Source organism: Apium graveolens, chromosome 6, assembly GCF_009905375.1.
Source record: "Apium graveolens cultivar Ventura chromosome 6, ASM990537v1, whole genome shotgun sequence".
Taxonomy (NCBI): Eukaryota; Viridiplantae; Streptophyta; class Magnoliopsida; order Apiales; family Apiaceae; genus Apium; species Apium graveolens.
Window position 1 is genome coordinate 305,393,438 of NC_133652.1, and position 13,155 is coordinate 305,406,592.

Sequence of the window (13,155 nt, forward strand, 5' to 3'; positions counted from 1 at the left end):
ATAAATACTCTTCACGTAATAGTAATCCGAACGCTGCAGGATATACTATTGCAACTGAAGCAACATTTGTTAGGAACATTTAGGGAATAACAACATTCATGAGGGTGTTGGCCCTTTTTAGGATAATCAAAGCTAAAATGTCCTAAATAGCACACATCTGAAAAGTTAGCTCATGTTAGCACCGCGTAATGCATTTAAGAATTCTACTAGTTGGAAGACATTATTTTTTTAAGAAAAATCAGAATATGTGTTGCACCGCTACAAATGTTATGCAGTCAATACATGCCTTACATATGTGTTTGTACCAAAAAGAAAAAGGAAAAAATAAACACGCCAAACATATTTGTGTTGCAAGTGTACCGCATTGTTAGATGTGTGTTCTGCAGGTGCTAGAATGTGCCATCATCTCCACATGTGCCAATGTGGTCACTTGCCCACTGTTTTTGTGCGAATTTGACCAAGTTCCCCAAAGATGACATACAACTTACACTGTACCCTCATTTTGCATAGCCTATGTGCAGATATAACAAAAGTATTAATAATTAGCACTGCAATTTGTCAACAAGATCTTATCAATGAAATTCATATATTATTGCATGTTAATAATAACATACATAATAATATTTGCACACTCTTAAGGTAAAGTAAGGTGCACGATATACTTACAACATCATCACATTTCGCAGCCTCATCCAGGGCATCCATATGCTATTATAATTCATAACTATGCATCTTGCTATGAAGATATAATCGACCAAGAATAAAGTATAAAAAGAACTATGTAGAATTAATACTCAATTTCATAAAGTGGTGATGTATTTTCATTTTTATTGTTTTGGTAAACAATTGTCCACTTATTAAGAGCACAAAGAGATCTTATTTGAGGGAACTAATGCTTAAATCAGAAGTGCTTTTGCTTCATTTTGTTCATTTCTATGATTCTTTTGGTGCTCCGAATTTACACTTGTTTCTTGATAATATTTACATAACGTTGGTTCAGCCTCTAAGAAGTTATCTCATTCGTTTCACCTTGCTGAAAGTTGTGAGTTCACTGGTATTTCTGTAAGAAATAGCCTGATCACTTAGTGTTCTTTAAGCATTGTGAAAAAATTCTTAAAACCATTGGGAAAATAAATAGAGAATGAACTTCTCGGAAAGATCTACCTGCACCTTAATTTCCCGAACACTCATTTATCATAGTTGAAACTCCACTACGCACAGGGGATTAAAAAAGGAGGAATGGACATCCCCAAGTACCAGACATAGTTAGTGCAGCTCAACTCCCAATAGACATGAATCAGTAAGATTCTAGTCAACTGAGAGGAACTTCTGGTTGAGGGTCGGTTCTAACAACTGTAGGGTCAGTGCAGTCTAGTGATCCTGCTCCTGCAGGAGCACAGCTTGTACAGAAGAAGCTAGCTTACCAGCATAAAACAACAGCAACTCCGGTACTCTTCGGCAAATATGTACTACGACACTGAAAAGTAAGACTTTAAGAACCACAGTCATTCCCTTGCAAGGATCAAGAAAACGACACTTCAGAGAATGATGTTGATGTTGCTATTACAATTACAAGGACTGAAATATTTTACTCTATGGTTTACATAGTAGTGAGGGAAGATATAGTAGATGTAACACTAGCATCAGTGCCCAGAGGTCGCCTTCAGATTCTACTATATGCCTAAGCAGCAGTCCCCACAGCCAGGAACTTCAGGAATGATCCGGACAAACCTATTTGAATCCTGGCTCCTCAACTGTTGCCCCAGGCACCACAGCAAGCGCCACAGAGGCCACAATCACCTTCGATTCTTAGTCTTTAAGCCTAGTATTACTATTAGAAAGTGAGCGTTTTTAGTATGAATTTATCTGACTGATTTACACAGTAAACGATGCAGCAGCTAATTACCAGTTGCAAATACTAGTCTTACACTTCAAGTTTCTGCATTGCCTTTTACCCTATGCCTAATTTCTATAAATGTGTGTTAATCAATGTGCGTTAATCTATGATACTTATATGCATCGTTTTTCTCGGTTTCCATGAGTCCGATTTTGTGGTGTTCCTCTGGCCATGTGAACTTGAGGGCTCTTCTCCAACTGTAACAAATCAGAACATTATAGAGCTTACTACAAACTAAACACTAAAAGCTAAACCCTGAAGCATCTCCATGGAGCATTTTCAGTACAATACAATATCACAAGTTAGACATTAGACATCCTCTAAGCTGCAGCAAAGTAAACCCTCACGATTAACGATCTAAATTGTTGAGCAGAATATTTACAAGGACAGACCATTCAGTAGGAGTTTACAATGTTCGGACATTTCCAAACACTACAGACAAACCAAACATTACAAGTTTTTCAAACAAGAACATAAGGGTCTACAAAGCTACCAAGAGTTTAGTCCCTCCTTAATGCATGTTGATCTATAAAGTACAACATAATATCTGCACACTTTTAAGGTAAAGTAAGGTGAATGATATACTTCACAGCATCATCACAGAACCTCATCCAGGCATCCATATTATATTATAATTCATTTTTACGCATCTTACTATGAAGGTATTATCAACCAAGAATAAGTTTAAAAAGAACTATTTGGAAGTATTACTTAAAAAATACAACCTTGCCATCAAGATCCAATATACATCAAAATGTCATTGGCATACATAGAAACATGAAGAGGTCCAGGCCTCCAGGGAATAGAGGGGGTAGGGATGCAGCTAGAAGTACTTTTGCAACTTTCCATACAAACAGGGATTCATAACGGAAAAAGAAGAAAGCAATAAAAGGACAAAGTAATGTTACATACTCGCGTTACAGGAGAACTTTGCATATATCTTCATATTCAACAGCTGGAAGAACCCTTCCATCGTATATCCCTTTCTCAATCTGCAGCTTAGCACAAAATTTATCCGTATTAACAGCTAGTAACTTGGCATTTGATCCACGATAAGCACCATTAACAATCTTCACCAGGCCGCCAATTTGCGGAAGAACTGTCTCAAGCTCCTCCTGATCCACTCTAAGAACATGCTTAGTGTCAAGCATTTCAATCTCTCCAACATACTTATCAATCACTTTACGAACAACGCCTTTTTGCTTATAATAACCCTTTTCCTCCAATGGTTTACTCATAACCTTAACAATAATACCCTCACATAACCAGTAATCCTTCCTGTTACTACGCTCCTTCGCCGCCTCTTGCTCCTTCATCAACTCATCCAAAGCCGATTTTCCACCGCCTTTCTCATTCCCATCTCTCTTCCTCTTCTCTTTCCTACTCCCCCCACTTTCACCATCATCAAACACCAATCTCGAACTCTCACCTTTCTCTTTAACAACACTCTTCATCCCCGTCCCGAGCTTAATCTTAATCTTACTCCCATCATTTTCATCTCTCTTAAACAACTTATCCTCAACCTCAACTTCAACCTCACTCGTCCCAATCGTCCGTTCCGCACGCTCAATCTGCCTCCTAATATCCCTCTCCTGCTTCTCCTCATCAACCAAATCCGCCTTAACCCTCTTATTCTTCATCTTCTCCTTAAACAACGTCTCGGAATCCCTATCAATATAAGTAATAAACCAGCCTTTCGGAGTCTCGTCGACCTTACATTTCCCCGTTTTCCCCAAATACTTAACAAACTCAGTCAACGTCGCCCACTGAGTCGAATTCATATGAACATGATGCCTATCAGCAATATACTCATTATAAACAACCGTAGCCGCGATACGACTAAACCTATGACTCCTCTTCATATGCTCTAAAAACGTGCTCTCAAACTCCTCCGTAAACCCGTCAACGACACGATCAGGGTTTTGACCAAAAACTTGCATCTGACGTTGATGACCTTCACTCATACAATGACATTTAAATCCGTTCTCATCTCGACATTGTTTATTACACATCTGACAATACCATCTGAGCTTTTGAAGACCTTTAGCTTTGATTCTATTAGCTATTGCCTTTGGGGTTAAGAAATCATTCTTACCCATACTTTAATTTTTCAAACTGAATTTCGAATAATAAAAATTCAAACAAAATCAGTCAATTAAACAAGCCCTAGAGTAAACAATAAATAAAATAATAATACTTACGATGTATGTATGTATAATACGACGATCTTCTCCGATGTATGACAAGCAGCGTTGCACTTGCAGATATACCGCAAAACCCCAAATTGGTAATCTGATCTTTCCTGAGACCTATGAGAAACGGCGCCGTATAGTCTCTCCACACACATATATATATATATATTGAATAAAGAATATAGTCCCTCTATTTTATTTGTAAAAATTATATTTTTTTAAAATTTTCTTATTCTGAATAAAAGTACGTAATTTGTTTTAAAATTTACAAAAAATAATTTCTCAAAAAAATTTATTTTTAATTTCCGGAGAAAATATTTTAAATTATGTGCCAAAAGTCAAACGACAAATATTAAAAAACAGAGGGCGTACAAGGGTAAATTTGAGCTTAGATCGATAATGTGAATTATCTGATTTTAGTTCTTTTTTAGTTTGTTTTAACCTAATTCTGATTATATGGACTAAATTCCACTAATTATATTTAGCTTTAATTTAATATTTTTAAACTCGGATATATGATATAATTTTATTCTGTCCGGATAAAAGAATTTTTTATCTTGATTTAGTTGGATTTGGTCGATATAATCGGCTTTACATTAAAATAAAGTAATGTGTATAATTGATCTGAAATAAAACTTCGCACTATTAATCTAGGCTTAAATTTATGTTTATATATTCTTTTTATTTATAGAACTATTATATGTTACACATATACTTGTGATTTTTCAAAAAACTAACGGTAGGTAATGTTGTGTATGTTGTGTATATCATACCCTTCGTAGATCCTATGATAAACGAAAATATAATGTACGTTTGATTTGGTTTATAGTAACAAAAATCACATGCGACCTTAATTATCTAAAAGAAAAAATTACATGTAATGTTAAATAAATTATTTAACATTTCTGTAATTGATGGTAAAATTGTACCATACTATTATTGATATGGGCCTAAAATTAGCCTAAAAATATAGTTAATGTTGAATTAATTAGACCTGATATGGTCCAATAACGAAGCCCAATTAATGAGGCCCAAAACCCTAATTATTTATTAATTTCGTAATTAATAAATAAGGGGGATTACCAGCTCATTAAATGAGTCCTAACGATGATGTAATTTCATAAAAGATGGCCTCAAGGGCACCTACACCAACCAGGAATCTGATTCCTCTATTCTAGGACTTCAAAGTCTATCCAAAGTCTGAGAACTTGTTCAAACAAGTCTCCTAACCCTAGTCCAATTCAAGGACTCTGAACATCTATATAAAGGGATTCACCCCATCCATCAGAACTACGTTTTGGCTTAATCCTCGATTAAGGACATACAGGCCACTATGTCCTTGGTGTGCCCTCGCCGCCATAGCCCCGAGGGCATCATCAGAACTACGTTTTTTGGCTTGATTCTCTAATTCACAGAGATACGTAGGCATCTCGTAAAGGCAGAATTAAGTCACGAAACACGAGAGCAGCCATTGAAGGCCTTGAGCTCCCTAATCTTAGTAATAAATACAACAATTAAAATACCTTAATTTTTAAATTCATAACATTTGGCGCCGTCTGTGGGAAACACAACAACAACCATGGCGAGAACACGGAGAGGAAGCAGAGCCTCTGAAGGAGGGACACCAGCAGGGATGACCCAAACGATTTCGTCAACGGTGGAGATACCTCCGCATTCAACCCATGCCGCCACCCAAGGAGGAGCCCAAGTAGGGGCAACTGAACCTCAGCCACAAGGGACGATTCCCTCGGCTACTCAAGGGACGAATTCCCAACTTCAGTAGCTACATACACCTGTGAATTCTCGACCCGTTGGGTACGAGTATTCAACTGTTGTGACCACTAACCCCCTTATGGGATGCCTCTTTACCCCGAGGTTGGAAGAAGTGGACATGCTAATCGGAGTGAAGCACAAGGGCAGATGTCCCAATATATACATGGTTTGGCTCCTATCCCGGAGGATCAAAAATTCTCTGGTCCTTACATTGAGAGAGACTCCGAATCTTCGGATGATGATGTGGCCCCAAGAAGGAGGCGTGCTGGAAAAGAGCCGATGCATGATGGTAACCGGCATTCTAGGATCACCCAAGGGATGAAACCCCAAGAAGTACAGGAGAGAATCAGGGCTCATGAGGCTGAGATTCAAAGGTTGAAGCGCGACTTAGAGGCGCACCAGACCTCCAGACCCCCACTGCCTCCGAGGGGGAGAAATCCTCCTCCAATCATAGATATGGATGGTCCATTACAGAGAAGGACTGTTGTCCCAAGGGCTGATCCAAGTAATCTCATTCCCTTGGGAGATCCTGATGATCCTACTCCACCATTCTCTGAAGAGATAATGAGTGCCCATATCTCAAAAAAATTTAAGATGCCCACCATCAAAGCTTATGATGGCACTGGAGATCCTGCCAACCATGTCAGGACTTTCTCTAATGCACTATTGCTGCAGCCCGTGAACGACGCTATTAAGTGTCGGGCCTTTCCTCAAACCCTGTCGGGGATGGCTCAAAGATGGTATAGTCGTTTGCCTCCGAATTTCATCGGGTCCTTCAGAGAGTTAAGTCAGGCTTTTATTAAGCAATTCATCAGCGGGAGAGTGCATGAGAAAAGTTCAGCATCCCTCATGAGCATTGTGCAGGGAGCAAAAGAATCCTTGAGAGACTACCTGAATTGTTTCACAAAGGAAGCTTTAAAAGTCCCGGACCTTGATGACAAGGTTGCTATGATAGCCCTGCAACAAGGAACTAGGGATGAGTTTTTCAAGATGTCCTTGGCCAAGCGCCCCCCTGAAAGCATGTTGCAGCTCCAAGATAGGGCCGAGAAGTACATAAAAGTGGAGGAGAGCATGAGGAAGATAGTAGTGAATAACGAGCCCACTGGAGGCAAGAAGCGGAAAATTGATTTGAAATATATCGCTAAGGATAAGTATCCTAGAACTGATCAAAACCTTGATTCAATCCCAAAGAAGGGAGGACCTGGGCAAAAGTTCACTGAATATGCTAATCTGAATTCTCCCAGAAGCCAGATCTTGATGGAGATCGAGAAAGATCGAGATATTCGTTGGCCTAAACCCTTGAAGGTTGATCCTGCCAAGCTAGATAAGAACAAGTATTGTAGATTTCACAAAGATGTTGGTCATGACACCAATGAGTGTAGACAACTGAAAGATGAAATTGAGTTCCTTATTCGAAAAGGGAGATTGAACAAATACACTAGGGAAGGAGGAGATATGATTAACAATGGGAGAAAGAACTTTGAAGATCGTAGGAGGGACCAAGACGATCAAGGGCGGAATCCCCAGCCTAGGGGACTAGTGATAAATGCAATCTTTGGAGGACCACGACCCCGAGGGCCGGTGATAAACACAATTTTTGGAGGACCAACTGCTGCTGGATTGTCCAGGAACTCCAGGAAAGCATATACTAGAGAGGTTATGCCTATTGTTGGGGAAGCCCCGAAGAGGGTCAGGACAGGAGTAACAATGACTTTTGATGACTCTGACCTAGAGGGTGTGAAATTTCCTCATGATGACCCGCTGGTCATAACACCAATAATAGGGAATAACCCGGTGAAGAGGGTCCTTGTAGATAATGGTTCATCAGTGGATATCTTGCTTCATGACACCTTTTTAAGGATGGGTTATAATTATTCTCAACTAACCCCAACCGATATGCCGATATATGGATTTGCAGGAGTGGAGTGCCCCGTGGAAGGGATAATCAAGCTGCCAACAACCATATGTCAAGAACCAAGATAAACAACACAGATGTTGGACTTTATGGTGGTGAAGGCTAGTTCAACTTACAACGCTATCATGGGAAGAATGGGGATACACGCCTTCAAGGCAGTCCCTTCTTCCTACCACTCAGTTATGAAGTTTCCCACCAGGAATGGGATTGGAGAAGAGAGAGGAGATCAAAAAATGGCTAGAAGTTGTTATGTGGCCTCACTAAGGGCAGATGGAGTCGGGGGGCAAGTTCTGCCTATTGAAGATCTGGATATCCGAGAGAATGATGTGAAAAGAGGGAAGCCGATAGAAGACTTGGTTTCAGTTCCTTTAGCCCCCGGGAATCCTGAGAAGGTGACTTTAGTTGGAGCCACACTAGAGGAGCCCCTTAGAGGGAAGTTAGTGAAATTTTTGTAAGAAAATAGTGATGTGTTTGCATGGTCGGCAGCTGATATGCCAGGTATAGACCCGGAACTGATCACTCACAAACTAAATGTGGATCCAAATCGAAAGACAGTGAAGCAAAAGAAAAGAAGTTTTGCTCCAGAGAGGCAAGAAGCTATTAAACAAGAAGTAGAGAAGCTTTTAGAGGCTGGTTTCATTGAGGAGATATAATTTCCAGAATGGTTAGCGAACCCTGTGATGGTAAAGAAGGCCAATGGAAAATAGAGAATGTGTGTGGACTTCACTGACCTGAATGATACATACCCAAAGGATTGTTTCCCATTATCACGGATAGATACTTTGATAGATGCTACTGCTGGATATGAGATGCTGAGCTTTATAGATGGATTTAGTGGATACAATCAAATCAAGATGTACAAGGGCGACATCCCAAAGGTATCATTCATCACTGACTTTGGTGTTTATTGTTATCTTGTTATGACATTTGGTCTCAAGAATGCAGGAGCCACCTATCAAAGGTTAGTAAATAAGATTTTTAAGGGTCTTATTTTCAAGACCATGAAAGTTTATGTCGATGACATGTTAGTCAAGAGTCTAGTAAAGACTGACCATATAACCCTTTTGAGGGAAGCTTTTGAGATCCTGAGATACCACAAGATGATGTTAAATCCTACAAAGTGTGCTTTCGAAGTAGGATCTGGAAAGTTTTTGGGATTGATGGTCTCCAAGAGAGGAATCGAGGCCAATCCCGATAAAATAAAGGCAATCCTGGGCATGGAGCCACCAAAAACTATCAAAGATGTTCAAAAGCTCACTGGAAGGGTCGCTGCATTGGGGCGATTCATCTCCAAGTCTGGGGACAAGTGTTTGTCATTTTTCAAGTCTTTGAAGAAGGTAAAGGATTTTATATGGAGTGAGGAAAGCCAGAATGCATTCGAGAAATTAAAGAAATATATGGCCCAGGCCCCGTTGTTGGCCAAACTAGCTCTGAATGAAGTTTTATACTTGTACTTGTCCGTTTCAGAGAATGCCTTGAGCGCTGTATTGGTTAAGGAGAAACTTAAAATCCACAAACTCGTATACTATGTTAGCAAAATTTTACATGGAGCTGAGTTAAATTATTCAACTATTGAGAAGTTTGCTTTAGCCTTGGTAATGGCTTCAAGAAAGTTGTGTCCTTACTTTCAGGCTCATCAAGTTGAGGTGTTGACAAATCAGCCCCTGAGAAATATTATTCATAGTCCCAAGGCTAGTGGGAGGCTGATCAAGCGGGCAATAGAGTTGGGAGAATTTGACATCAAGTATAAGCCACGAACGGCAATAAAAGCCCAGGCATTGGCTGACTTCGTGGTGGAATGCACCATACCCAACCAAGAAGTCGGGGGCAGGAAGATACCATACCTCAAGAAAAGGATGATAAAGAGAAGGAATATTGGGTTCTCTATTTTGATGGAGCATAAAAAACAAATTCAAGTGGAGCAGGGTTAGTTTTACAAAGCCCCGATGGGTTCTTGATTGAATATGCTATGAAGTTAGACTTTCCAACCACAAACAATGAGGCAGAATATGAAGCTCTGATAGCTGGCCTTGGCCTAGCAGGGACATTGAGAGTCAAGAACTTGAAGGTCTGTGGAGACTCGAAGCTGGTCATATCCCAGGTAAAGGGAGAGTTTGAGGCAAGGGATGATACAATGACTAAGTATGTCCGCCTAGAAAGGGTTGTGATGACTCAATTTGATGAATGCCATATTGAGCACATCCCAAGGGAGGAAAATGCTAAGACAGATGCGCTGTCTAAGTTCGCTTCATCTTATATAGAGAAGAGTTCAGGAAATGTGTACTTCCGCGTTTTAAAGACACGGAGCATTGATGTTAAACTTGTAGCTCTCATAGGGCTGGGGGCATCATGGATAGATCCCATTAAGGCCCATATTCAAATTGGTTGGCTTCCAAACGATGTGAATGAAGCACGGAAGTTGGTTGTTCGAGCGCTGAGATATTCTTTGATCGATGGGATTTTGTACATAAGATCTTATGTGATTCCTTACTTAAGATATCTCAGGCTCGATGAGGCACGCTTGGCTCTTGAAGAAGTACATGAAGGTATTTATGCGCAACACTTGGGGGGCAGAGCACTGACTCATAAGATAACCCGTTTAGGATTTTATTGGCCAGAGATGATGGCCGATGCCAAAAAATATGTGAAGAAGTGTGATCGTTGTCAAAAATATGCATCGGTTGTTTGACAACCCCCCGAGATACTGACTTCCATCAACTCTTCCATCCCCTTTGTCATGTGGGGAATGGATATATTTGGGTCTTCCCCCATGGCCACGACTCAGAGGAAGTTCCTGATTATAGCTATTGATTATTTTACTAAGTGGATTGAAGCTAAACCTTTAGCCAAGATCACAACTAAACCGGCTGCACAAATCCTATGGGAAAGTATCATGTGCAGATATGGAATTCCCCGCATCCTAGTCATCAATAATGGAACACAGTTCAATAATGAAGAGTTCAGGAAGTATTGCAAGGAGAATGAGATTGAGTTGCGGTTTACCTCCGTAGCTCATCCGCAAGCCAATTATCCTTGACGGACTTAAGAAAAGGGTCGAACCCTCGAGGAACGCGTTGGTGGACGAGTTATTGCCTATCTTATGGGCTTACCAGACTACCTTCAAGTTCACAATCGAACCAACCTCGTCCATGCTAGATTATGGAGCTGAAATAGTGGTGCTGCTGGAAATTATACATGCATAACCAAGAGTTGGAGCTTACGAGCCAGAGACTAACACAGAAGGCATAAGGCTAGCCTTCAACCTAATTAATGAGGTCATGGATGAAGCTGAAGCCTGTAATGCAGAGCGTCAATGAAGAGCCTCCCTCTACTATAATAGAAGGGTTAGAGAAAGTGTCTTTCAGGAAGGAGACTTAATTTTGAGGAAGGTTGAGGCATCCGGAGTTGGAGGTAAAGAAAAGACTAGCCCATAATCGGAGAGGGCAATTTTGAGTTGGAAACCATGAATGGTGAGAAAATGTCAAAGCCTTGCTATATCATAAACTTTAAGGTTTATTGTGTATGATAGAAAAGCAAATATGTGGCAAGCACAAAAAATTTACCAAGTACTGAAATAGTACGCAAGGAAATAAAAATAAAAGTTGTTGAAGGCCCGAAGAGCCCAAGTTTTGTCCAAATTAGAGGTTCATTGGTGTCGTAGTCATTCAAGTGCAGTTAAATTAACTCGGGTAACGATTATATACCAGAATATCTTGTACCTGAAGAGTTCAAGTGACATAAGTGAATGTTTGATACGTGGAAAAAGAAGGTTTGTAGCCCCAAGAATTCCTCGACTTTTTTGGGATTGCAATATACAAAGCCCCATAGCGTGAATGCATTTAACAAGTAGAAATAAGGTCGATGAAACCAATTTCTATTCAATGTAAGGGTTGAACCCATATTTCAGGATATTATCTACTTATGCAAGTTTATCATCTTATCTATCAATTTATTTATGAGCGAGCATCTAACGAATGCAAGTCTTGAAAGACCAATCACCGAAAATAAAAGATATCTGCATAAAGATAGAAGATCCCAAAAGATCAGAAGTGGAGTCCCGAAGGACAACTAGGATGCACATTGAAAATGTTCAAAGTCCATAAAGGACCGAAAGCAGATAAGAGCAAAATAAAGAGCCATAGCAGGCATATGAAGCCATGCAAGGCCGCGATGGTCACTCATCAGAAGACCTTATAGCCTCGACAAATACAAACTCAAATTATGAGTTGATAACGTAGATATGGGTAAAATACAATTACGTTTGAAACCCACAGTGCCCAGGTAGCGCCATTCCTAACTGTCGTTACAATACCGTCTCCTAGGCGGGGGTAACCCACGCCTAGGATTCATGATCGAATGAAGGTACCCTTTTCTTATTAAAAGAAAAAAGGAGAAATAAAATGAAGTTAAATCTCAACCAATACCCAAGAGGTGGAATTTTTTCCCGTGTTCAACAATATGCCTCCTAGGCGGGGATAACCCACACCTAGGAAGCCTTTAGCCAAGAAAGCATTCGAGTAACGCTCAGGAAGAAAGGTTTCTATACGTGTGTTAGGAATGTATGTGCATTAGTTTGATGATATGTTTAACAAAATACTTAAGTAGAAATTTAGTGTCTGTAGCCTCAACGGATAAGACCACTTTGGCTATCCGTTGATGGTGTAGCTTTACTTAGAAATAAGTCTAGTGTTGTAGCATATTTCAGTCTCTGTATTTAAAATGTAATTCTTGGAAGTTGAGAGAAACTATGAGTCATGTTGACTACTAGATGATATGCAGATAGGAAGGCCAATTGTAAATACTTCATGCCTTGTAATTTTGTATAAGTGAAGTGGTATCAACGGATGACTTAAAGACCTTCAACGGATAAGAAGCTAAGCTTCAACGGATGTCTCTAAAGCTTCAACGGATAAAGTCATCAATGGATAACATCCTTCAACGGATGAAAGCTTCACATCCTTCAGTGCATCAACGGATGAAAGCTTCAACGGATGTTCTGATGATTAGCCGTTGATAAGGGGTAGTTGTACCTACAAACAGAGGCACATGGGTTGACAGAGACAACTGAGATGTGGTAGCCGAATTTCAGGAACAACAGAAAAAGCAGCCGTTCTTCTTTAGTACAAAGATGCAATAGTCAACAAAGTACTGGAGTGAACAGGAAAAGAAGCAAGTGAAGAACTTATTTTATTACTGTACTTTATATTGTTCCTAACTTGTACACTTGGTAATATATAAACCAAGTAGAAGCTAGTAATTAGATGTGAGATTTTCCAGAGCTGTTTAGAAAAATATTGAGAGAAAATTCATCTAGTTTGTACTAGGATGTAGCTGTGATCAACATTGTTTAATCACAGATTTTCTAAAATACCATCTCT

The 13,155-nt window shown here is 39.8% G+C and overlaps 1 protein-coding gene across 1 annotated transcript; it reads right to left on the reverse strand.

Annotated features, from left to right (window-relative positions):
- Positions 1-189: 189 nt before the first annotated feature.
- On the reverse strand, positions 190-4,231 carry LOC141668743 (KIN17-like protein). The gene is made up of 3 exons (XM_074475742.1): positions 4,099-4,231; positions 2,810-4,012; positions 190-511 (listed from the first exon to the last, which is right to left on the reverse strand). The coding sequence occupies exon 2, from the start codon at positions 3,994-3,996 to the stop codon at positions 2,815-2,817; it is 1,182 nt and encodes a 393-aa protein (XP_074331843.1). The 5' UTR covers positions 3,997-4,012; positions 4,099-4,231; the 3' UTR covers positions 190-511; positions 2,810-2,814.
- Positions 4,232-13,155: the final 8,924 nt, after the last annotated feature.